Source organism: Pseudopipra pipra, chromosome 9 (assembly GCF_036250125.1).
Source record: "Pseudopipra pipra isolate bDixPip1 chromosome 9, bDixPip1.hap1, whole genome shotgun sequence".
Taxonomy (NCBI): Eukaryota; Metazoa; Chordata; class Aves; order Passeriformes; family Pipridae; genus Pseudopipra; species Pseudopipra pipra.
This window is the reverse complement of record NC_087557.1, coordinates 6,825,692-6,851,411: the sequence shown is the minus strand read 5'-3', so window position 1 is coordinate 6,851,411 and position 25,720 is coordinate 6,825,692. Positions and strand designations below refer to the sequence as shown.

Here is a 25,720-nt window from a genome sequence, read left to right as displayed (position 1 = left end):
CTCAGCACAAGATTTTCTGTTTATTTTCTTCTCTGCAAAAACCCCTCGTGACAGATTTCTCTGCATTTCTCCTGAAAAAGGGAGAAAACCTGGCAACTCAGACTTTGCTTACCCTCTTTTCTTAAGCCTACTATGACCTTTAGGTTTATCAGGGAAAAAAAGAACCGCAGGTTTTACTGAAGGAGTTCAGAAGAATCCCGGTGCCAAACACTGGCAGTGGCAGGCAGAACACACTGAATTGCTCCAGAAAAACATTTGCATTTTCTTAATACTCTAAACCTCTTCAGCAGCTGTCGGAAGTTGAGCTGGCAAGCAGAGATTCAATATTATTTAGAGATTACATTTCTTCAGGATCATTACTGGTGATATTTCATTCCTGAAAGCAATAAGGGAGCAGCAAAGCAAGTGTGTGAACCTGCTAGTTCGATCTGTCAAGAATATTTATTAAAATATCAGTGTGACCTGTGTAAGCCAGTAAAACAGTGAGCTGTGACAGACACAGGGTGTTCCAAAATGCTCATCTTTGCTGTTCAGAACTTGTAACAGACCCCTGTTGGATTTTTTAATGCTGAATATAAGCAATAAAACAAAAAGTAATTTATAACAATAATAACTCATTCGGTCCCCAGGCCTGTGAGTTCCCACTGAAACAGGATTTATCAAGATAAGCTGTAGATGCTCTACAAAATAAGCAGGCAGAGGTAAATGAGGCATGAACAAGCAGAGGTTGTGAGGCCACTTTTCCTCAGCAGAATATTAAAGTTCACTGATAGGAGGGATTACCAAGGAGCCCATCCAGGAATAAGATAGTTACTCCATTTGTGCACAGGACCACACCATTAGATCACTCTTGGAGACCAAAGTCAACAGCCAGACCAGTCTCAGCTCCCTGGAAACATTCCCTTCTAATGCCTGGTGCAATCAGCTAACACTAACATGACAGGGATGCTAAGACCAAGGAATAGATATCACCATCATTTTGTGGTCAGTGCTTCTGCTCATGGATGAGGCATGGCACATCTGAAACTAGGTACACATACACAGGCTGTCAAAGAGCATTTCTGTCACAGGAACAGTTGAGGATCATCGGGGGATGAGACAGGGATAAGTGCCACAACATTTTTTTCAACCATCAGGATGAGATTTATCCTTAATTTTATGCTGTCCTCACTCACAGGATCACACTCAACCTCTGATTTTCACCATATGACTGCAGCTAACACCAAGCACAAACTTTGCAATGGGGCCTAAGGCTAATCGTATAAGAAATGTATTTATGCACATTATATGTTTTTGGCATAATCCTGGTGAGCTCTCCAGAGAGCCAGTGTAGATTTGCTACCAGTCCCTGGGTGTTTGAGCCTTCATTTCCATCACTGTGAAACAAAGGTCAGCTCACAGCAAGCACCCTGAAACTGGCTGAAGGGTAACACTGGAGCCAAGGGAGCTCATGCTACAACTGCTTCACTAACAGATTGTTGTATGTAATGTATATGAGAACTCTGACTGCATATAAGTGTTCATATAACTACAAATTACTAAGCCATTTCTCTGTTTTCACATCCAAATCAGCAAGAATGCTGCAGACACAGATGGCCCCCCATGACTGATATTCAGTGGGGTCCTCTGTTTGCAGATGTACCAGTCAAACAGAGATTGGCTTCTACTCTGGGAGGGTTGGTGGAGAGTGTGAATTCACTCACAGGAGAAAAGCCCAAAGTTACTCCTGCAATAATTTGGAAAATGTGGTGATAATTTTGGAACCAATATAGTCCAGAAGACTGTTAGCAGGAGCAGCAGCAGCCTGCTGGCAGAAGACAGAACACAGAGAAACAAAAGCTAGAGAAGGAGCCTCAATTCACTATTCAAGAGTCAGTAACTGTGGGAGAAAAGACTGAATTGTTGAATTTCCAGATTAGAAAACTGTTTACACTGAACTACACCAAATTCTGCCATTCAAGCTGGTTCAAGCCCTCTGTGATGCCCTGCATGTCAATAAATCTATTCTGACCTACCGATAAACAGACGTTGGCTCTTGGTATGGCTGTGATTCAGGCAGTCCCATACCAAATCCTGGCAGCACTGGGCCATAGTGGCTGCAACAGGATACTGTATGCCTGCAGCTTCCACTTCCTGGGCTTTGTTACACACCAGAAAAAGCAAGGCATCACAAAAGCATCAAGTCTGATGGATTCAAAAAGGAAAGTTGCAAAATTTCTCTGTTCAGTGGGAAGGTAGAGGAAAGATGCAGCATACAAGACTGGATATTTCTAATGCTTCAAACATCAGAAAAAAACTCGTGTCTAACTTTTATCCTTTACTGCACTCCAGTTGTCATATGATTTCCACAATACAACACAGGGAGAACAAAGGAAAACTCAATTACGTACCCTTTTCTCAGGAACACATCTAACATATTTTCCCACTGTAAATCTCCCCTGCTCCAGATACTTTCTATCTGCACTCAAAATTAGCAAATGGTCAAAACATTATCAGAGCTTGATAAAAATCAAAGTCAAATGTTTTCAACAAAATCCTCTTTGTTACCACACTCTGATGGCTACTGGAACTGCCAACCTGTTCTGAGAGATGCCTTAACGATGAAGCATCATTTAAAAATGCATTTGCAGCTGTGCATATTTCACTTCAATCACACAATTGTGAATTATACCTCAGCAAGTCCTTGCAGAAAAGAGGTGGGCTGTCAGGGGGATGGGAAGGGGGAGAGAAAAGAAAGGAATTTCTACCGAACAAAAGAGCTCCAAGAGCTCCAAGAAACGGATACAACTTTGCTGGAAGCTGTTCCCAGCCCACTCAACATTTTTGACTGTATACAGACATACCAGAATCCCAACAAGGGGCATTTTTCCCAGCTAAAATACGAACTATCAGCAGATCTGACCACCACCAGAGAGAAAATATGACGACCTAGTGGACGCAAAGCAAAGCAGAGTGAAATCGTCTTACTGTTGTGCAAACTCAAGCTACCTTTGAGAGCTCACCATGGTGGCACCCTCACACAAACACCTGCCCGGTGTCCAGCTCACTCCTTGGCAAAGCAAAGCAAAGCAGGATTCCTGTTTGCTTTACTGCCAGAGTTGTTTACATGGCACTAAAAAGTACACAAGATAAAAAGCACCTTTTCCTGCCTCCCTAGAAGCCCTATAAAGCACTGCACAGCTTTACCAATGTTCACCAGACAGTTTTACTGTCCATTCTGCATTGCTTTCAGGGCTCAAAGCCACAACAGTGGCCTGTGGTGATGCTGAGAGAGTCCAGAGGACAAGGAAATACCACAGAACACTGGAGGCAGCATGCAGCTGGGACATTGGTGAGCTCAGATTAAACTTCCCCACAACCCAGCTCTGGACCAGAGCCTGTACTCAAGTACCTGAGTGTGTTTTTTTTGACCCAGAAATCCTCTTGAGTGCAAGTGCTGTGCAAAGGTGGAAGCATGAGGAATCAGCCTACTCGGACCTGCAGGAGAGCAGTGCTGCTGAGCAAACCTGAGCATGCAAACCCAGGCAAGGCAGGTGCATCTTCGAAACGTGCCACCACTGTGGCATCAAGGAGAGCTAAGCATTTTGCATTCCACACATGCACAGTAAAGGACCGGCACTAGAAAGCTGGCCTTGAACACAGGTGCAGCAGGAACACAAACAGCCACCGGACATTTAGGTTATGATCCTGGAACAAGGAAACAATTGAATGAACAGTAAAAGCTTATTATAAATGTTGGTTTTGGGTTTTTTTAAGGACATTCAGCAGGACCTGCCATTTATATGTCAGAAGAACAGGAGCATGCTGACCAAAGGCAGAATAGAGAAAATCCAGCTCTGAAATCTTTTCTCCCTGGAAAAAGCTCTACCCACTTGCTTGAACGAAGCACTGGCCAGGCTTCTGATCCTCAAGCACACCCCCATGGGCCAAGGGTACAGAGTCACCAAAGTTTTGTCTCAGTGAATAGCTTTATACTTGAGCTGCTGAATGCTACACGTTGGGAGGAAAAACATCCTCTGATCTGCTTTGGTATCTGCAAGTGGCTGTCTCAGATTCTCCCTGGGACTGAACACGAACAGACAAAGCTTATCCAAGTACCTGGAGACACTCAAAGTCTATTTATGAAGAAAGGATAAAGCCTATATTAATGGTCTTCAACTCTACTGAGCGAAATAAAGCAGAATCCTGGCAGAAAGAAGATACAGATCCCTCCAGTCTAAAGAGAAATCGGAGCACCTTAAATTCTGGCATGCTCTCAGGCACAGCGTAGGGAAGAGGTAGCAGAGCAAATAAAAGGGAGTTCAGCCCCTAGCAAGCCACTAGCAACATGAAATATATATGATCCAGTTCTTGCAGTTCTCAGCTTTCCTTGCAAATCCTTCATTTTGAAGCAGTGGGTGCAACTTGATCAGGAAAGCAGCATATCATCTTTCTACCAGCTAAAAAGCACGCAGGTGTATTCTCATGAAAGAGGACGTTTTGGAAGGATCCTTTTGGTGCTAAAAACTGCCCACCTGAGAGGAAGATATGACAGAGGAAGGCTGCAGGACAGCCCCAAGAAACTCAGAAGCAGACCCTGCAAACTGTAAATCAGCGGGTGGATGGAAGAGTGGAAAGTGCCATGAGAGGAGAGCAGGATTAGAAGTGCTACAGATTTATGATAAGCAATGCTCTAACAATAGCTTTCTTTTAAGAGGGAAGCTCTTCCTGCTGTAGTTAATCTAGTTAGTCTGAACGTACATTTATGCACAGGGGAAGGACTGCACACAGGACAGGCAACTCCTTGGTCAACTAAACCCACCCATTTTAAAACTCCTACAATACCCAGTAACATGGACCATAGCAGAGGGGGAATAGTTGCTCCCACAAGCAGCTGTCAGGGGCTGTTCAGTGGGCCTGTTCCAGCCTTTACATGGGCTGGATGTTCTAGGAAGGTCTTTTTCAGCCATGTTTTCCATTTTCATCATTTCTCCCCACCCTGAAAGGTCATGCAGATGAAAACATCAATTTAACTAATGCCAGATGGGAAACAAGTTAAGCCATATGAATCTTTGCTGATTATATAATTACCTTCATTTCTTGCAGAAAGATGGAAATACTTACAGTCACTGGCTGAATATTTTGTACATAAACATTTCTAGGCTGTTTGTACTTTACAGAAATTAAATTCACATGGTTTTGACCAACTACCCCGTTACCATGTGGCACCTTTATGAGAGGAAAAAAATCCTGAATTTGAAACTATGCCAGGAGGTTGCAGACACCATTCTCCCCCGGGAGTCCAAAATAATACTTATCAAATAGGCTTATCAACTCACAGTTATATATTTACTGAGTAGAAAATTAAGACAATTTGCACTCAGTGTTAATTAGACTAAATTATTTTCTGCAGACCTCAAGGTCATTTAATTTACCTTCAATGAGCCCCAACACAACAGCAAGGAAAAGAGCACTGAAATGTTCAGGCTCATTTGCTACTGAACCAGAGCAGTATGGCAGTGGACAGTTTCGACAACAAACACATCAAACCACGTGCCACACTTCACCTGTATAGGCAAGGGCAGCACTGAGAAACTGCTACGGATGCAGCTCTGCAAGTCACACTCTTACTATAAAGCCATTAGCAATTAAAACTCCAGTGCACCAATGCCGAGCTCTGAATGGAGCCAGTCGTATTTGTAGGTGTCCCATTAGAAGCCAGGAGCACATGTTTAAATTTGCATAAGAATCGGTGTGAAAGATTCAGTTACATCCCCGGCAATCTCCAGTAGCTTTGGTTACACTGTCAATTACTCAACTTAGAAAGTGCTTGTCTGAGAATCCCATTACAAAGAGTCGGGCTCCCTAAACCTTCTTCCCACCAGAGACCTCCCCTTAGAGCCCAAAAGAAGGCAAGACCACCTCTAGCCCAATCATCTCTTCCCCCAGACCCGCTCTGCAGCTCTGACAACAGCAGCCCTGAGCTGGAGAACACACACAAGCCTTTGGACCACCCAGGGTTTCTAGCACAGAGCTAAAACATGAGCCTCTAAACAAAGGGGTGGACTTCTCCTCCCACAGTCATTGAAAGTCATTTCCCCGGCCTAAAGGGAAACTCGGCTAAATTAGAAGCATGATGCATACTTTAGGAGCGTGCAGAACCACTTACTGCTTCCACTTGACTTTGGAGCTGCAGTGGGCTACTTGCTCCATCCTCATCCTCACACTCTGCCTGGACGACCATTTGGACCATTCAAAATACAGCAGAGAATTGATCCAACTGGAACACAGCCAACTTTCTCATCTCTACCCCTCAAAACCCCTCTATCCCTAGCCACTTTACCATGTGAACTCTCAAATGCTTACGCTGGCACAAGGCAGAAAGCAATGGCAAGCAGCAGCCTAAGTGGGTAGGTTACACAGAGCCACCCCACACACCAGCCTCAGAGGAGCAGGTAAAAGCTACCTATAACCTTACCTGGAGGGTGTCAGGACAGTACAACAGCTCTGCACACATCTGAGAGAGCTCTTCAGTGAGTGACCTGCTGGAGCCCTGCTGTAACAGGCAGAACTGGTAAATGCTCCTGTCTTACACTGCCAGCTACCCACTGCACAGATGGAACTGTAAAAAGACAGAGCCCTGATGGTGGCTGGGAAACGGGTACTACTGTCTCTGATGAGAACAGCAGTGTCCCTGTCCCTGTTACAAACCACTGAGTTCACATGGTTGAGGCAGCACTGAAATCAGGACACTCATGACAAGGTGAAATAAAGACTGCATGTGAATCTGAGGAGCTGGGAAGTTTGCAAGATTGTCTCAAGATCAGACCCTATGCTACGGACGCCCATTTTCAGCGCAGCCCCTCCAGAGGCAATGAAATCTAGCTCCAGCACAGCCTCCAGCTACAGTGTGCAATCCCTAAAGAAACTCAAGACTGAGTGACCTCAAACGATCCTGCTATATTTGTAAAAATGTGTGTGAGGAGACGTCCTCCAACAACCCTATGACTTTAATGGGAGTTACAACATCAGACCAGTTCCCTAAGAGAGAAAGGAATCAGTGTCTCCAGCATAGAAAATGAGGCTGCTCTTTTAAAAAGACCTAGACTCACAATCCCAAAGACAAATGCATCCAAAGAGAAGCCATAACTCCAGCAGTTCCAACAGAACCTCATGAGCTGTTCACAGACTGACATTTCAAGCTGGTACAAAGCTCCCCAGACTCTCACTTCTGTGGTTTCAGGATGCACTGCAAACCTGCCTGGTGGGCTGCAAACTCTGCCTAGAAAGAAGGCTCTACTCCCCCATGGCTGGCACTCAGCAGCTGCCAGGACAGATACAAAATATGGTGGTGCACTAGCTGGAAAAATTCACCTATTAAATGGAAAGAAAGGCTGGCTGGGAATGGCCTCAGACATCCAAAGTGTGAAACTGCACCCATACATAAATTAACATGAGGCCACACTGCTGTGTGAAAGGGCAGCCTTGTACACCTCACTGTGTGTTCCCACTTCTGATCTAAGACACCTGCTCATGCTTTGTTTGTTTATTTGTTTTGTGCCTTTTTTTTGCAGGTGGGCTGAGCACTGTAAATTGTTTCTCCTTCCAGAAGCAGCAGTATGTCTGTGCAGGTTCCTCTCGCAGAACACCCTGGTAAGCAGCTGCAAGAAGGGGAACTGCACAGGCATACAAATCCTACAAGGGCTGTCTCATGACAAGTCACTGCCAAGCTACGATCTCATCGCTTTAATGAGAGCACCCAACAGACCAACGTGCTCCAAAGGCACAGGCACCATCAGCTCTGCACGAATGCTGTGCCCCAGCCTTCGCAGCTGTTCCCTCTGGCTGACGGCTGCTTCGTGCTCCCACAGAGGACAAGCCTGGGTGGCCACAGGAGCGTGCCACTAGCCTGCCACAACACCACGGTGACGACAGGGTAGTACAGCTGGGGCCCTCAGCAGAGAATTCCCCACTGCAATCCACCGCAGCAGGAGCCAGGACACGCCAGGGATCGCTCACAGGATGTGGCAGACGTGGTACTCACGGACCTTTGCCTGGTTCTCGGAAGCTGGGGTGTATCCGCATTAACCACGTTCCCTGGGCAGACTGTCCTCTCAGCAGAAAGGGGATACAGACTTATATAGACTATATATAGATAAAGCTTCCTAAGAATCTCTCCATGGGGGTTATTCTCTGCTCTATATCTAGATCTGGCCTAGTGCCTGTTGGGAAACACATATCAGACAGGCATATGTGCAAACTGCAGCTCATTTAGGCCACTAATGACAGCCCTGCACTAGAAACCTTTATAACACAGGCCAGAACCCCATTATGAGCTCCACAGTTTTCCCATGTCTCCATTTGCAGCCTTCCATGTGTTTCCCCGCAGAGGTGAAGATCCCTCTAGAAATCTCTCTCCTGCACATGGTATTTACTTACCAGCAGTGAGGAGCATCTCCAAGCCCTTGCACTGCAATGGCTTTGTAGAAAAATAAAAAGAGCAGAGAAGGATTTTTAACAGTCAAGCTCAACAGAGCAGAGGGATCTGATGAAAGGAGACAGTGTCTTTCTTCAGAAGATTTTTAGCAGCAAAATAAAGTGCTCTGTTGAGCAGTGAGCATGTTTCACTTCACTCTGCACACAGGCACACACTTGATCCCCTTGCTCTTTCACAGCCTCACACCTTCAAACCTTCACCTCTCCCCAGCCCCAGCAACACACACTAATAAAAAAAACAAGCCATCCTGGGTCACCAGGTTTGTTCCTCTTTTTCTTTTTAGAACAAAGCTAACTACCTCCCTGAGGTCCAGAAGGACCTGCAAGCTGTGCAGATTTTGGTTAAACATTCCCTCTTGGCTACTCCCTTCCACTTACCTCCTACAGGCTCCAGAGCACCTGACTGCCAAAAAGGAAAATCAGGAGGAGAGGGAAGTTGGTTTATCTTTAGACCAAACTAGAGCTTGGGGAGGGAGGTCCCACACATTTTAGAGCACTGGGGGAAAAGTGGCTAGACTACCATTTCCCAGCCAGCAACAGTAAAGCAATCACATTTATTTAACTTTAATACAGTTTGGATGAGCCACTGCAGGAAACAGGATGAATTCAAAACCTCCCAGTGCCCAGGTGCTGCTCCCTGCCCAAATGGCATACACCATCCTTGGGGGCATTTCCCAGCCCATTCAAACACTGATGAGACAAACAGTTAACTGTCCAAACCCACAGAGAGGCTATGGATGAGTAGCACACTGCACACAACATCAAAGCTGATATTTTATACAAATCTATCTGCTTACAGGAGAACAAATGCTATTTTCCTTGACAACTCTTCTGAAGTAAGATCTGAGCAACTATGCAGATTTCAAACTCTTTTGAAATACCAGTAGACCAAACACTCCTACTTTCAATGCAAAAACTCCCAAGAACAGCCTCTCTGCAGCTCAGGCAGTGAGTTACACAAAGCATAAAGCCCCCAGGAGCTGCACCCAAAACACAAGTGCTGCCAACACACCAAGCCAGGTGAGCACCTGCACACTGACTGGCTTGCAGACCCCAGCTATGGTTTACATGCATGAGAGCCTCCACCAAGCCAACTTCACAGCATACAGAAGCTGCTCTCAATTTTATTCTTGCTGCACATTTTGAAAATTAGATTGCTTTCCCACTGCAGCAGGGGAGGCATTTGAGCTCCCTGATCAAAAATAGTTATTGCCCTGCAAGTAACTGTGCTGGAAGGCAGCCTGGCCTGCAGATTCTCAGCTGCTAGATGAGAAGGAACAAGGAGGCCACCTCAGAAGCAAGGCACAGTTCATTACAAGTGACACAGCCACACAAAGCACTGCAGGAAAAGCTGAAATGGTTTTAGAGGAGAAAAAGGGTTCCAGAACGCAGCACGCAATGAGAGTCCACGCATCTACTTTTCCAAACACAAGGAGCTTGTCTCCTCCTCACCAGGCAGACCTGCTACAGCTGCACCAACCCAAGGACAGGGTTCTACATGTTTTTGAGGAATCCCTCTCCAGGGATACTGGCTGCATCGAGCACAGCATGCCCATCAGAGCTCTCCAGGCAATTCATTATTTTAAACAAATGAGTGATTAGCAAGGATCCACTCTCTTCCTTGCAAAGCTGGCTGCATGCCCTGCAAGCCTCCACACCACTGTACAGTATCATAATCCAATTAAACCTCGCCATGAGAGAAGCTTCATGCTATCACATTCAATTATCCAGTTAAGCCTCTTATCATCTGCACGTTAGGATCCATTCGGACTGAAACTCCCCCAGCACTGTTTGGGAGGTGGCACTATTCAACCAACCAAGGACACACAGATATTGCATCTGGGGCTGAAGGAAGACCATAGAGGTTAGGAGATTCATACTGCTGGCTTGTAAGGAGGTAGAAACACAGGAAAAATAAAATACAGTGACCAGTTCCTGCCCACTCAGTTATATGCTCTTTGAGGTGACCTGCTCGCCCCTTGTCTTCCTGCTCCCTGACTTCCCAGGGAAATGGGACAGTTCTGAAGAAGCACGAGGGACCCAGAGGAATTTCAATGGAATGGCGAAGGCTAATAGAGGACCTGGCAATACAGAGGTGTCTGGCAGTCAGCCACCAATTCCATAGGAAATACCCTCCCGAGAAGGTCACCATAACGGTGGCAAAATTTGGCCCAAAAGAATTAGAAAAAGCTGCCAAGATGTGACGCAAATAAAGCCAGCGAGCAGGCCAGCTTCCTGCATGAGGCCAAAACAGGGAGCGCTCTTGGAAAAAAAGAAAGATTAAGGGTTGCAAGGAACATAATGGCCTCTTGTAACAGCTGAGTTGTTGCTTTTCTTTTCTTGGCAGAAAAGAGGGATGTTTTGTTGCTGGTTGATTAATCTATTATGCAAATCATTTCATAGCTAATTTGATACAGCCACAAGCTTGCCACAGAAATCATCTGGCTGCTCAGAGCCAATGAAAGGTGGTGGAGCATCAACAGCTCCATTCGAGAGAGCTTTTATTCCCTGGACAAGCAGCTACAGGGTTGCCTCCTGCCAAGCAGGGCTACAGGAACACAGGCCAGACCTGCCAGTGGACAAGAGGGGAAGGTCCTTTGGGCACCCTCATTTGGTGGAAGGGAAGAAAAAGAGGCCCTTCAAAAGAGTAGCCCATTCCTTCCACTCCCAAAATCCTTTTGCGCTGGCCATGTGCAAAACATCCAGGTGAAAACCACACACAATCCCACCCAGAGACTTTGGCTAGCAGCTTTAAAATTTTAAGATGTTTCCAGAACTGTTCATGACATGCACAAGCTTCACCTCATGTCACTTAAAAGATGCCTCAAAATAGGTCTAACTGGACATCTGACTCCAACAAACGGCTCAGCCTCTAGACAGAACTTTTCTACTGAATAACACAAGAGTCCAAATTACATTCAGTAGTACCACATAAAGTGACAATAACTGCTGTGATAGGATTTACATAGGGATCACTAGGTCTCGCCCAAAGAACTGTTACTTTGGTTTTGATCTCTTCCACAAAGACTAAGAGGGAGACACAGCATATTTTATCTCCAAGAATAAAGGGGTTGGTTCTGGCCACTGTGCTTTACTCCAAGCAGTTCATCTCCATTGCTCAGTTGTGGATGTTTTTCCTCATGCATCTCACACGTTTAACATCACCTTAGTGATATTTTTGAAGCCTATCCTGTGCCCTCATTTGTATTCAATTTCCTTCCGTGGTAAAACGTTAGGCATTTCATGCTATTCAAACAAAGTCAAAACAAAGCCTCCAAATAAGCACTTCTGAAACGTACCTAGTCATCTGAGTAATTAGACATTTTCCCAGTTCCAAATGTGCTGAAAATCTACTGTCAGCTCCCAATGAATGTGCCAGCAGTTATCCTAACAAACAAGAGTTCTCTCCATGGAATAGGAGGTTAAGATACATTTCAAGTAACATCTCTCCCTACCTGAATTAATCAATGTTTTTAATTATGCAGCATCACCTGAACATAATTATTACTCTAGCAAGTTGTCCACCTTTCTCTGTCAATATGGTGCATAGCTGCTGCCATTGCTCAAGCCCAGGACAGAACATGCTCTCACTGGCCAAAAGAAACTCCCATTCCCATTGTAGGCACGCATCCTTCACACCAAGGGGTAAAGTCTTTCACTTCCAAGTGAATTTACACCAAATACTCATAGTGAAGAGTCAGCCATGGACTTCACATAGGTCAGAACACCTCGATACTCAGAACCCCTCAACACTTTGCTAGCAGAGGGAATTACCATGTAGGGGTTCAAACCTGCAGACTGCTGGAGCGGCTCCACACCCCAGCAGTCCTCACTGGGTCCCTCCTGGTCACAGGAGATAGATCAGTGGAAGAAGATGGGAGCTGGCAGAGAGAGAAGAGCACATAGCCTGGGGCATAGGCAAACTATTAGGATCCACTCAGCTGCTGTGAATCCAAAGTCTCACCCTAACCAGTTTCCATCCCCCCTCGGGGATGTCCATACCAGGGCTGGTGTGAATGTCCCAGTGCTGCAAGGCCATGTCACAGCACCCTGAGCGGTCACATCCCCACACCACCAACCTCCTGTTCGAGTTCACAGGGTGTGCATGGATTCCCTTCATGTTTCCTTACAGAGCAGGCAAACCACAGAGGAGAGCCAACACGTGAAATGCTCAGGCAGTGCCCAGTCAACAACCTCAGATCTCCAGCACTGTCTTTTCACAGGTCTGTTCCACAAGCTTCTTCCTTTGTATCCCCAGGGGACACCAGGTCACACCTGCTCCACATCCAGTTTGGTTACAGTACACTAAAATTCACTTTACAGTTCAAAGCTTAGCAGGAACTTTTACAAGTTTGTGACAATTAAGTCAATAGCCTCAATCAAAACCTTCTCTGAATGGAAACCCACTCTGCTTCCTCCTTCTCCAGCAGACCATTCCAACAAAACTCTTCCCCCAAGACCACTCTTCCTCTAGACAGCCTCCCCATGGTGCTACCTCCTCATGAAGCTCCTTCAGGATGGGACAGTACTGCACCTTGCCATTCACACCCACAGCTTCATAAAAAAAAAAAAGGAAAGTAAAAAGAAACACCACCAAAATCCACAGAGTAATTCTTACTTTTCATGTACGAGGAAAATGAGGGGGGGGAAAAAGTGTTGATTCTCTCACAGCCATGCTGCAAGAAGATCACTCTCAGTTTTTACAGGTGGCAAGGAGAGCTTTATGTAGTGTAACCTTCCTCAAAGGAAAATATTTCAATGCACAGAAGAAAGAAACAGCAGGGAAAGGTAGGCATCTCTCCCTTCCAGTATGCAGTGTATACGCCCAGATAGTGAGACATTTTGAGTCACATTTCTGGGATGACTAAAAGAAAGTAGTTGCATTTCAGAAGCACTATGGTCAAAACCCTCAGGAGCTGAAGACAGAAATCAGAAAATCATTTCTGCAAATGGCAGAAGAGAAAGGAGACCAAGACAAGAGCAAAACACCTCACCTCATGTTTCACTCCAAACACAGAATTATAGGACAACACCGTGACTCTTCACTATTATTCTTCCTTAAGCTTAAACACAGCCTTTTCACACAAGGGAACTCCATGGAAGCACCAAGGCAGCCTTCCAGATTTTGCTGACACCCCACCCAAGCTGAGTGGACTTTCAGTAAATCAACCACCGAAGAAGAGCGTGTTCAATAGCAGCGCTTTCGAGATGTCCCTCCCTGTCCAGCTCCCTGCCATCATCTGGGAAGCATACACACATCCACATGAGGCCCTCCACCTCAACACCCACCCACCCCATTTAGGGAAACGCAGGCACAGACTGCTCCAGGCACTGCATTCACCTCCTGCTCCAGCTTACTGTAGGAGAAGCACCTTAGAAATGGAGTAAGATTTATTGTGCCAAAAAGAAGGGGGAAGGAAGCAACTTTCCCTCCCCAAACACATACTCCTCTTCCATGAATCCTTTGACTTTGTGCCAAGTTCAAACCTCTTCTCTACTGGGAAAGCCTGTCCTGCCAACAGAAACCCAGAGGGGAACTTGTGGAAATCTCAGAAGAGACCAAGGCAGTTCCATGGTATTTGACCACACACCAAGGCCCTCTTTGCTCCACATCCGCCTCTCACATCCCAACAGACATCTGCTTGGACAACAAGCTCATTTGGGATACAGTTTCCCATGCAGGAGTTGTCATCCCAGTATCTCTCGCTTTAAGATAAAGAATCTTAAAAGTCATTGTGTCATAGGGAAAATCATTACAATTCTAACTTAAAATGCAGAGGCAGTGGTATAACTTTAAGGTTATCAAACTCCTGCCTTCTCCAACAGAGAGGTCTGTTGCAAAGCCTGTAATGAAGTGCAAAACATGGACCCAAAGCAGCATCACAGGGCATGATGTTAAGTGATTAGAAGCAGCAGCATTGACTGGGAACTGCTACAGAATTTGGTGTTTGCCCAGCACACACCTCACTGTGCCATGGAACCAACATCTCCACAGAACCTGCAACCTCAGCTGCTCCTGACCTCGCTTCAGGTTAACAAAAAACACTTGGCACCCACAGCTACAGCTGCAGACCTGCCACACACTGCACCACATACACAACCCTTGCACGTGTGCCCAGCCCATGTGGGGCACTTCCAGCATGTGGGGCATGTCCCACAGAAAACTCCTCATCCACGGAAAGACAGGCTCATCTGGCTGGCAGTAGCGGACGCAGCAGCAGCTGGATGTCTGCTTATCCCCCCAGGATCTAGGGGAAAAGGGCACCCAGGAACAGCAAACAAAGGCGATGGCAACAACAGGGCTGAGAGCAGAGGGACCCACTGCTACAAACTCCCTCATACAAAACTTCTGTTCCTAGAAGGTCCCAAATGCCCCAGTTCTTCCATCAATGCCTCAGCCCAGGCAACCTGAGCACTTTCACCATCCCCTGCTTCACAGCTTGCTTCAGCAACTCCAGATTGGCCCCCTCAAACCCTAGTTCTGCCCCACTTGCCCAGATATCCACCTGTCTCTTGCATTCCTCAGATTCCTCCAGGCACCTCAACCACCTGACTCCAATCTGCTGCCCACCACAACTCAAGCACCGAGGACCCCACCCTAATTGCCATCCTGTGCACCCCGCCCCCTACCACATCAAGGCAGGGTCAGTGTCCTTACACTGCATTTTCTGGTCATCTACAGATTTGCAAACAAGCAAGCTGTGTTGTGAGCTCGTTTTCAGATCTGCAAGTATCAGCATAAATGATAATGCAGAATGAAAAGTCCTTGACAGTGACGGACATTTGTTTTTTAATTTGTCTAACAGCCATTGTTACGAGGTTGGATGAGATGGAAACCCAACTGCCTTCCTGTAGTCGAGGGTGCAATGGAGAGAACAGTTTTCAGAGCAGCATTACAAGAGCCCTCTGTGTCCTCTGTACAACAGGGACAATGCCAATCACACTGGAACTATAGAATCACAGAATGGTTTGGGTTGAAAGGGACTTAAAGATCATCTAATTCCAATCCCCCTGCGATGGGCAGGGACACCTTCTAGTCTAGTGCAAAAAAAAATCAAAAAGCACCAACTGCTCCTGCAGCTACTCCCATATAGACAAATAACTCCCATAGCAAAGGGACTCCTTGAAGAGGGGCACATTCCCCGCGGTGCCAGTCCCTTTCCAAGACCTCCCATTGCAGGAAAGAAAGGCTGAACAAGACACAGGCAGAGAAAGTTACTGCCCCAAGGCACTGTTAGCACAGATAAGCTGTTATAAATCAAGATCATCTGCAACTGCAGGACTCAGGTTTTCTTCTACCCCACGTTATCTTCCTGCCCACGATGCCAAAGCACTACGATGTGGGCAGTGTTTGCGTTAAGATAGTTACTAATCCCTGCCAGACAGGGGCATGGCCACCAAGCCCAACCTGCTATCTGGATGGCGCAGAAGACAGAGGGATTTGGGGGGTTTGTAAAGCTTGCAAAGCTTTACATTCCTGCCAGATCAGCCTGATGACTCTGTTCCCTTTCTGCTCGCTCGGTGCGTCCTCATTTGAAACAAAACAAAAAAAAAAGAAAGATAAAGAGGGGCGTTTCAGAGATTTGCCTTCGGCACGCTTGAATCCTCAAAGGCTTTCTGTTAGAGCCAGGCTTGAAAAGCGCAAATTTTATAAAAGCTAAGAGGGATGCCTCCCATGCGGGCTAAAACCAGCGGAGGCAGGGACCACGGCCGCGTGTTTACACACAGCAGAGGTGCGGAGAGAGCCGAGACGGGGAGAGGGCGGACGAGCGGTCCTAGAGAAAGGGATGCCCACCCCGAGCCCATCCCTGCGGGGCATTTCCCCGCAAAGGCGCCGTTAACGGGACACCCCGCGGGCACGATGGAGCTCGGGGAAGGAGCCCCAGCCCTGCCACCGGCACACGCCCCGCGACAGGGCTTAGGAGGAGGGGGACACTCACTGAGAGGGCGACACCCTCACACACCTGACACAGACACAGCTGCAGCCCTCCCACCCTTTTTATGGCCGGGGGTCCCTGCACTCCCACACCCACCCCAAAACCAAGGGAAGGGGCAGCAGGAGCCGTGCCCGTCACTGCGGCACCGCTGGCGGGGTGGGAAGGGACGCTGAAACTGCGAGAAGGTGATGGGAAAGGGGGGTTGAGGAAGCAGCTGCGAAGCCCCGGGGAGGGTGTGGGGGGGTGTCCGCCCTCTCGGTCCGCGCGTTACCTGGGGACGCAGCTCGGGCTGGAACCGTCGATCTCCCACGTGGCGAAGAGGTTCATAGGCACGGGCCGCCCCAGGGCCCCGGCGCCGCCGGGGAAGCTGAGGCGGCCCCGCTCGGCCGCCGCCGCCATGGCTGTGCCCGCCGGCCTGGCGCGCGCCCACCGGGCCGCCGCCGCCGCCCCGCCCCGCCCGCGGGGGGGCGCGTCACAGGGGGCGGGACCGTCCGCAAAGGAGGCGGGGCTATAGGGGGTGGGCGCGACTTACATATAGGCGGTTCTCCTGGGCGGGGCGGGGCGTCATGGGCGAGGGGCGTGGCCAGACCTAAGGAGGTGTGTCTATGATGAGGGGGCGTGGCCAGAGCTGAGAGGGCGTGTCTATTGTGATGAGGCGTGGCCAGAGCTCAGGGGCGTGGCCAATGCGAAGAGGGCGTGTCCGCGCCGATGGGGCCGTGCCTGTGATTATGGGGCGCGGTCACCGCTGAGGAGGCGTGGCCATTCCTTTTTTGGGCATGGCCATCACGGAGGGGGTGTGTCCATCACTGTAGCCGTGGCTCCGCCCCCCCGACCGGGCGGAAGTGGAGGGTCGGCCGCTGGAGCACGCCGGAAGTGGCGGTGTCGGTTTCCGGCGGCTCCGTGGCAGGGCGGGCGGCGGGCGCGGCCATGGTGTTGCTCACGATGATCGCCCGTGTGGCGGACGGGCTCCCCCTGGCCGCCTCCATGCAGGAGGACGAGCAGGTGCGGCCGGCGAGGCGCGGGTGGAGCGGGACCGGCGTGTCGGTGGGGAGCGGGCGGGGGGCGCGGCCCGGCGGGACCGGCGCGGCCCCTTCTCGCAGTGGGGCGGCTCCGGCACAAGCGTTTCCCGGCGGTGCTGGTGGTGGTGTTGGTGGCGGCGGCGGCGGCGGTGGTGGTGGTGGTGGTGGGTGGGAGGGGGAGAGGGAGAGGGAGAGGGAGAGCCGCCGCGGTGCTGTCGGGCGGAGCCCCCGCAGTCCCCCCGCGGTGTCTCCGGTCTTGACCGCCCCAACAGCCCGTCCCTCCCTCCCCTCCCTCCTCAGTCAGGCCGCGACCTGCAGCAGTACCAGAGCCAAGCGAAGCAGCTCTTCCGCAAGCTGAACGAGCAGTCCCCGACGAGATGCACCCTGGAGGCGGGAGCCATGGCTTTCCAGTGAGTGCCGGGCGGGGACGTGGGGAAAAGGGGATTCTCCGCCGTGGGAATGAGTGAAGGCTCTTCCGGCTCGGTGTGAGGGTTTGTTGGGAATTGGGCTGCCTGAAACAGGAGAGTTGCCTCAGCTGACTGCCCTGCCAGCTGAGCTGCTCGAAGGGCAGAATGTGTGAGTTGTCACTGCTTGGCACAGGTGTCTGGCACTTGATTTTCAGCCAGGTTCATGGTTCTGCCTTTGCTGAAGACAATACAGGTTCTGTTCTCTTCAAGGTTTTTCTATTTGTTTGCACTCTCTACTATACCTTCGCTGCTTCTCCTGTACCTCCTGTGTCTTGTCTTTAAAGAGAGATGTCCTTGGTAAAACCAGTCTGACAGTGTCACTGTGAGCTCCTCTTGCACAGGATTTTCCCCCTGTGTTCCCTGAGATTGCATCTTTTCATGCATTAGCTTCATGTATTAGAAGCACATGGAGCATCTCCGAGCTTTTTTATTATTATTGCCCTATTATCTGACAGGCTTCTTTCTCTCATCTTGTAGATTCAGCCTTGTTGTTGATTGTCCAGTACCACTCTAGCAAGGGAGCTTGGGTATAAAATAAGGAAAGCACACAGGGAGTGCAGGTCAGATGTCCTGATTGCTTAATCAATAGCAAGGGAGGTGGACAGGCAAGTGAACAGGGGAAGAATTGGCAGTCAGTGAAAAGCAGGAGAGCTTGTGTGCGATAAAGTAAATGCTTCTTTCTGTGATATGTCATTACCTGGCAGAATAAAGCTTGAGAAAGTCAAGATCCTGTCAAGAATCAGAATTTTGCCATTAGCAGGAATAACTGCTACAAGTCTCTGAGATCAGGTTCCATGTGAGGCACCAAGGCAGAGTTGTGCAGTTTGGGCAGCAATATGCCAAGATTTCCTGCACTTTGCACCACTTCTGCTGCACTGCCAGCAGCAGGATCCCTCTCAATTCCCAAGGAATTCCTGGTGACTGGGTGTGGGTTTATGGCTGGGTGAGGGGGAGGGAACCTTTTAATGCAGGGCAAGATTGGTTTTAGGTCTCTGCTTCTGTAACAATTTCCCACCCTGTCCCTTTCTTCAGAGATTTGGCAACATGAAAAGATGGGAACAGGAGTTTTTTGGAATGGCAATCTTTGGCAAAAGCCACGAGGTTTCGAGGGCTACTTTTCTAGTGATTGGCTTACATATAGTGACCATGACAAGATTTAAAAAAAATGTTTTCTCTTGGCTTCTGGTTGCCTTTGGTAGGGACTTATGGTTGTCACAGGACAACCCTGATTAGTCTGGCCATCCTTATCTCCTGTTGCAGAATGCACTGCAAAGTGCTGCTCTACATCATTTTCTTTCTACACGTTGAAACTTTATAGAATTTAAAAACTCTCTGATTATTAAGTGTTTCCTTGGCACTGCATGGGTGTAGCTCAGACTGGCAGTGTGAAGCCTTGAGAAAGAGCCTGTGTAGATCCCAGTAAATCCCTTCTTGAGTTACTTCCATGATGCAAGCAGAGTGATGTCTGGTGAGGTGGCAACGTGTGCCCAGGAAATCAAAGCCTATTAACAGTGGCTGTAATGTCACCAGTTCTGATGGGGAGGGAGGGCTTGGGCAGGCTCCCATTTTGACAGCTGTCCCAAAGGAACAGCTGGGTTACCTGGCTGGCAGGCAGCCAGGGAGAGGAGTGTTCCTCCTTCTGAGTCGAGTTAGTCCCTAGACAGGTTCTGCTGCCAACCGACAGCTGCTGCTGCAGAGCACTCGCTGCTGCCTCCTTTGAGGTGGGATGTTATGGCAGGACCTGTGTGAAAAGAATACTTTCAGGTCAGAAATCCCTCTGTAGAGGGAGGGGAGGTAATGGGGGAATTCGAGATGTAGTCTAAAATAACGCTGACTGACTACCACACTGTTTGTTAGCGCAGCTCACCAGTTTTTTTCTGCCAAATCAGAGCCCTGGCTGCTTAGGGCAGCACAAACCTGGACAGAGCATTTTGTGGTGTGAGTTAGCAGTGTGGCTAAGGATATTGCTGAACTTGCTGAGGTGGTGGTATTGAACGTTTTTAGCTTGCATCAATTCAGAGAAGAGCCAAGCCTTGCTGAAATGTGGAGCTTAAACTATGACCACTAAGATGACTTCTGCCTAAGCTTCAGCTCCAAAAGCTGTGTCACCCTTTCAGCTGCAGCACTGGGGGCACATGGTTATGCAGGTACAAGAACACTGATGGTGTTTCCTGTGCTGTCAGTCAACAGGTGACCTTTGGCTGATGAATGGCTGAAGTGGCTCTTACCTGTCATGTTGAAAGCGACCCTTGGCCTTTGCCACTGTTACCAGGATGAAGTTTTTCTCTCTCCAGATATTCCAGATGACTATGAGAAACCTGCTGGCTGTACTCAGTGTGCAGGAATCCAGAGTGCAGGAGTTAACAGTGGCAAATGGCACCATCTGCCCCTGGTGTGAGGACGTGCTAAGCAGGTGCTGTGCTGAAGCTCAGAGATGCACACAATGTGTAAAACTGAGAAGCCCAGCTGTGTGGAAACTCTGCTCTGAGGTTGACAAAATCATCTGAAACTGGGTCAGAATGAGGTGAGCTCACTCTCTGTGGTGCTGACCGATCAATTTTAAATCCAACACATTGAATACCACATCAGGGAAAAGCAAGTGGGAAATACAGCTGAAGAGCTCCAGGCAGGACCAGCTGACCCGGGCACAGATAAACAGACCTGTGCCAATGGGACATATTCCTCATAGTGCTCTCATCTGGAGAGTGCTGCTCCAGCAATACTCTCAGGATTCCCATCTGGCACACATTTTCCTCATTTCAAAAGATTTGCTCAAGTCTTGCTTGTCATGACAGTGGCTACATCAAGCTCTGGGTGACGATCTGTAGCAACTCCAGTCTGTCAAACAGGCCTCCAGGGGTAAGGGAAGAACAGAGGCATGATGTAGTGTAGCATTAGTCCTAGGCACTGATGCACTCCTGGCTGAGGGACATATAAAGGAACAAAGGCGTGGGGACGTGCTGTGGAACAGATTATGGCAATTGGAGTTTCTTGCTTCTGGTTGGGGTAGATCAGTTGTTGACTAAAGGCTGTCAGGGTTCACACACAGCCCATATAAAGATGGATGCAATGGAGACTCCTGAGCCCAGGAGTGAGCTGAGGATGGCTAATTCAAAGGACATGGACCTGTTGGGGGTATCTAGAAAGCAGTGGGGAGTGGGAGGAAGTTGTTTTGTAAGCCTGATGTGACTATTAACAAAATTTTAAGCTACTTATTTTACTATTGTGCCCTTGGGACTGGATTATTTCTTTAATACACTGCTAATCTTTATGCTAACTAGACTAATGTATAATGACATTATGCAGAAAGTCAAAGGAAGGTAACATAAAAGTTGCATTTACATTCCACCCTGGAGAATATAGATAAGTGTTCAAAAGTGTTTCCAGGGCTATTTACTGTCTCCACTCCCTTGGTTTTGGTGGGAATATTGTTGCCTTTATTTTTATATTGGCTAAGTAAGGAAGAAAATGTAGTTGGGAATGTGCAGCAGCAGTCATAGCACAGCTTAAATAATCTGAAGATTGGTTCTATCTTAGCCCTTATTCCAGTAGGCTTTTTAGCCGAATTATAATGAAAAGCCCCTGTTCTCCCTGTTGGCAGAGACACTGGAGCTCACACTAAACAAGGTCAGCACTAAGCCTCTGCAAACAAATAAGAACTAGATGGGATGGGGATGCTGGGAGGAGGAGTGGAGGACCCCTGCACCCTCAGCTGCAGGGCAAACCAAACAGCATGACTCAACAGCAGGTGTCACTGTGCATTTTAGAGCTCCTCACTTTGCAGCCAGAGAACTAGTGGCACAGTCACACCTACCCATGGCAAATCCACAGGTGAGGTCACCAGAACCAGTGTATCACCAGTATTTTTCCCCAGCTGACTTTGAGGTGATGCATGTGAACAGCAACACCCCACCCACAGGCTGGTGTTGGGGAAGGAAAGGGATACCAGCCCTCCAAAACTGAAGGGGAGAGCTGGCAGTGACTGTGTGGCTTTGTAGCACACTGAGACTGAATTCTTGTGTGTGTCCTAACCCCAGTGCTTTAGCTTTCCGTGTGTGTTGGCCACCTTCCCCTCTACTCTGCTGGCAAACTTTCTTGTGCTCCCCTTCTCCCAGCTGTGGGAGGGCAGTAGGGTGTCCTCTCTTTTGTACTGCAAATTATAACTCTTTTGTTGCTGATATTTTGTTAAGCTAATGATATTCACAGACCAGCTTTTGTTCCAGTGAAGGCAAAATTCAGGGCTCTTGGCATGGGTGTAGGGTCTGAGGCTACATGAAAATTTATTTTGGGTAAAAAAAAAAAAATTAACCATTGCTTTGTAGAAAGGTTTGCACTTGATCCAGGCATGGAAAACTGAAAGTCCTTGTACCCACTTGTCATTGCCTTGTAGGAAAAAAGGAATGCAGGGTGGAGTTTGATAGGATAGGTTCAGATTTGGTTGATTAATGCCCTGTCTGCTGTTCTTTTAGCTACATCATCGAGAAGGGGGTGTGTTACCTGGTCCTGTGTGAAGCTGCATTCCCCAAGAAACTGGCCTTTGCATATCTGGAAGACTTGCACTCAGAGTTTGATGAGCAGCATGGCAAGAAGGTTCCAACAGTCTCCAGGCCCTATTCCTTCATTGAATTTGGTGAGGTCCCTCTCCTTGTGACTGGTTGGGAAACTTCTTGCTGGGGCAGGCAGCAGCAGCCACAGGATCCTCTCCAGCTTGGTGTATGGAATTAACAGTTTAACCTCTTCTTGGCATTAGAGACATGGGCATTTTGGAGAATAGAGAAGTGGGTGCATGCAGGAGAATAGGGAAATGGTGCATGTCCTTTGATTCAGATTTCCTGCTTTTAGTCTCCTGGCCTTGCTCCAGTGAATATTTGCATGTAGTCCCCTGGCTGTCTCAGCAATGCTCCCACTCCCTCAGCAGCCAGGCTGCTCTGTGTTAGGTGAGATCACCTCTGATAGCCCTGTCTCATTCCAGACACCTACATCCAGAAAACCAAGAAGCTCTACATTGATAGCCGGGCGAGGAGGAACCTGGGCTCCATCAACACAGAGCTGCAAGATGTGCAGAGGATTATGGTGGCCAACATTGAGGAAGTCTTACAGCGAGGAGAGGCACTTTCAGGTACTGGGAGTGGCCAGTGTTTGGCACACAGTTCCTTGTCCCTTTGGTCAGCTGGGTGGGCAGAGCATACTGAAGGGAAAGGCTGGGTAATCCCTGAGCCTCCTGAAAAAAGCAGGGAATTCAGTGGGTGTTTCAGTTGGATTGGTTGCATCCTGAAGCACCTGGCAGGTACTGATGCTTCTTTTGGGCGAGACCAACATCTCACCAGTTTGGGTTGCTCTCATCCCAGCAGGACAAGCTTTAGAGCACTGCAGAGGGGCTCAGGCTGTGCTGCCACATGAAACTGCTGCACCTGCAGCTGTGTACAGTTCAGGTAACATCTGGAGAACATTCGGTTAATCTTGACTAACTTCTCTCCCCTTTCCCTTTAACAGCTCTTGATTCCAAGGCCAACAACCTGTCCAGTTTGTCCAAGAAGTACCGTCAGGACGCCAAGTACCTGAACATGCGTTCCACATACGCCAAGCTGGCGGCCGTAGCTGTGTTTTTTATCATGCTGATCGTCTACGTGAGGTTCTGGTGGCTGTGAGCTGGTTCGGTCATGGAAGAGGGAAAGCCGGTAGCCTGGCAGGTGTATGTGTGCAGGACACTGTTCATGGGGGATGTGCATTAGAATCCACACAGGACCATCACCTTTACCGGAGTGTCCTGAGATTGTTAGGTGACACCTGACTGCTGCATCTCTCAGTGGAGCCTAACAATAGGTGTAAAGGCTTGTTGACTGCAGGCTTTTCCTCTGAGGCAGTTTGCACTAGGGTACTGCAGAGTTTGGCCTCCCACGGTTCTCCCCCCTCCCGGGGCACTCTGAGAACAGTCAATCAGTGCAGTTTAGCATAATCACATTGTATGTCCTCCTGTTGAGTAGCTCTATTGGGAACTGGACTCTAATGAACATTCCTTGTGTTGGTAATGTTAGCTTTTTTAGAATCTGGGTCTGCAGTTATTTTTATTTCTTTCTCTTTCAAGACTACCCTGTTTGAAGGCAAATACTGCACTGTACATAAACCAGCTTTCACCTCTGTCAGAATACCTATTGAGTTTTCTGTGTCTTGACATCTTGGCTTGTTACACTTTAAGTTGCTATAGGAAGAAATGGATGTTAAACTATGCCTTAAAATACGTTCTGTCTAGTACTAGGAGGGGCAATGGAAGGCTTCTGTATTACTGATTCCTGAAAAATTAAATTACAGGTTTTCTAAGTGTCCACTTTCCCTCTCCTGACAGCTGTGTGTGACAGTATGTTTCCACATGAACGGGGTGTGTAATTCAGTGCTGTTTGAGCGGGCACAGTGCAAACTATGTCAGCACTCTTTACTTTTTCCTTTTATCTGCAGATTCACTACATCGTTTCCTTCCTTTTTGTAACTGTGCTTTCCTTCCAAAATGTGTCAAAACTGCCAGCATTTCATCTCTGGGATCCTTGTTTTCTTTCTCCCTCTTTCCCTCACCAAAACAACCAAAAAAACCTAAACTCTGAATGTTGTGAAGAAAAGGCAGTGTTTCTTTAAAGAACATTTGAATTTTACATGAAGGATTAGGATGACTTTAAAATAGTGGAATTCTTTGGAAACACCAACTTTTTTTCCCTGTGGTCACCCTCTCCCTACCTCACTTGGGAAGTTGAAACTGTAGGTGAAGAAAAACTCATTATGGGGCAATAGTATAGAGCTTCTTTCTTATGGGCCAATCTATATATTACGAGTGTAATATGATTTTTTTAAAAATTGTTTTTTTGGTCCACTTGTGCTAAGAGTAACATTTTACCAGTCAGCTTTTGGTTTTATTAAAAAATAAAAAGAGAGAGAAAAAAAATCCCACAGCTCAGGCACTCTTCTGCAGGCAGTGTCACAGAAGGAAGTTTCAGAACTTCCCAGCACCTCTTACAAGCACATAATCTTATGTAGTTCTGGATGTACAAGCTGTGACCTGGAAGTGTTTCCTGCCACCGGGTGGGAAACAGAGCTGTTGTCCTGTCTGGGAATGCTCCCCAGCTTGGTGTTGGACTGTCAGGGAAGCAGTTAGCACTCATCCACTGATAAACCCAGCAAATCTGAGCTGCCACATAGTCTGAAGTAATCCAGTTTCTGCATGATGCCTCCAAGTGTTACTTTGTAGGTTGCTTTTATTATAATTATTATTATTTTAAATCCTTCTGAGTGGTGTCCCTAACAGGTGAATGTCCCAGTGATGTAGGTCTGTGTAATGTAGGTGCTGGAAGGTCTTACCATTCAGACACCGACTGTCTGTGGATTGTTGTGATTGAGGAGGGTGATGTTCCTGCAGCACGGGGCAACTTGGGGAGCAGCTGCCTCCTGCAGCCCCCGTGTCAGCAGTGAAATAAATGCTCCTGAAAATCCCCTCTGCAGCGTGGAGTGTCCTGTGTCTCATTTCTGTGATCTTGGGGGATGCTTTCTTTCCTTCCAGGGACGCAAGAGGGTGGAGACCCCATAGCTGAAGCCACCTGGGATAAGGGCTCCTGTTTGGAGGCAAAACCAGTTGAAAAATATGATCTTGGCCTTTTTCTGGCAGAGAGACTGTACTTTGTTCATAGTGGGGGGCTCACCGTACTGCTGTGTGTCTGCATGTTGCAGGCAGCCTCCTCAGCGTGGGCAGAACTTTTTGGGGACAATTTTTTGGCTGTTCACACAGGGCACATGAGAAGCAGGACAAACTGGGAGTGGGGTGTGTCAGCAGGAACAGGAC

The 25,720-nt window shown here is 48.0% G+C and overlaps 2 protein-coding genes across 12 annotated transcripts in view; one reads left to right on the top strand and one right to left on the bottom strand.

Moving 5' to 3' along the window:
• PACS2 (phosphofurin acidic cluster sorting protein 2) overlaps window positions 1–16,827 on the bottom strand; it is a 78,558-nt gene extending 61,731 nt beyond the window's left edge. For 10 of the 11 annotated variants that reach the window (XM_064664379.1, XM_064664381.1, XM_064664386.1 and 7 more), the window contains exon 1: window positions 16,684–16,826. In XM_064664379.1, coding sequence (XP_064520449.1) covers window positions 16,684–16,811 — 128 coding nt within the window. In that variant the 5' untranslated portion in view covers window positions 16,812–16,826. Of the gene's footprint in view, window positions 1–16,683 lie in introns of all 11 variants that reach the window. The other variant, XR_010432652.1, reaches the window with a different exon arrangement.
• Window positions 16,828–17,215: 388 nt separating this feature from the next.
• On the top strand, window positions 17,216–25,382 carry SEC22B (SEC22 homolog B, vesicle trafficking protein). The gene is made up of 5 exons (XM_064664394.1): window positions 17,216–17,414; window positions 17,732–17,841; window positions 22,368–22,528; window positions 22,871–23,017; window positions 23,392–25,382. The coding sequence occupies exons 1-5, from the start codon at window positions 17,340–17,342 to the stop codon at window positions 23,544–23,546; spliced, it is 648 nt and encodes a 215-aa protein (XP_064520464.1). The 5' UTR covers window positions 17,216–17,339; the 3' UTR covers window positions 23,547–25,382.
• Window positions 25,383–25,720: the final 338 nt, after the last annotated feature.

Bases quoted from the DNA above. Each gene is read 5' to 3' on its own strand.
- SEC22B (XM_064664394.1), top strand. From the start codon at position 17,340: ATGGTGTTGCTCACGATGATCGCCCGTGTGGCGGACGGGCTCCCCCTG. The intron at 17,842-22,367 runs GTGAGTGCCGGG...CTGTTCTTTTAG, and splicing joins GCGGGAGCCATGGCTTTCCA to CTACATCATCGAGAAGGGGG. The intron at 23,018-23,391 runs GTACTGGGAGTG...TCCCTTTAACAG, and splicing joins GCGAGGAGAGGCACTTTCAG to CTCTTGATTCCAAGGCCAAC.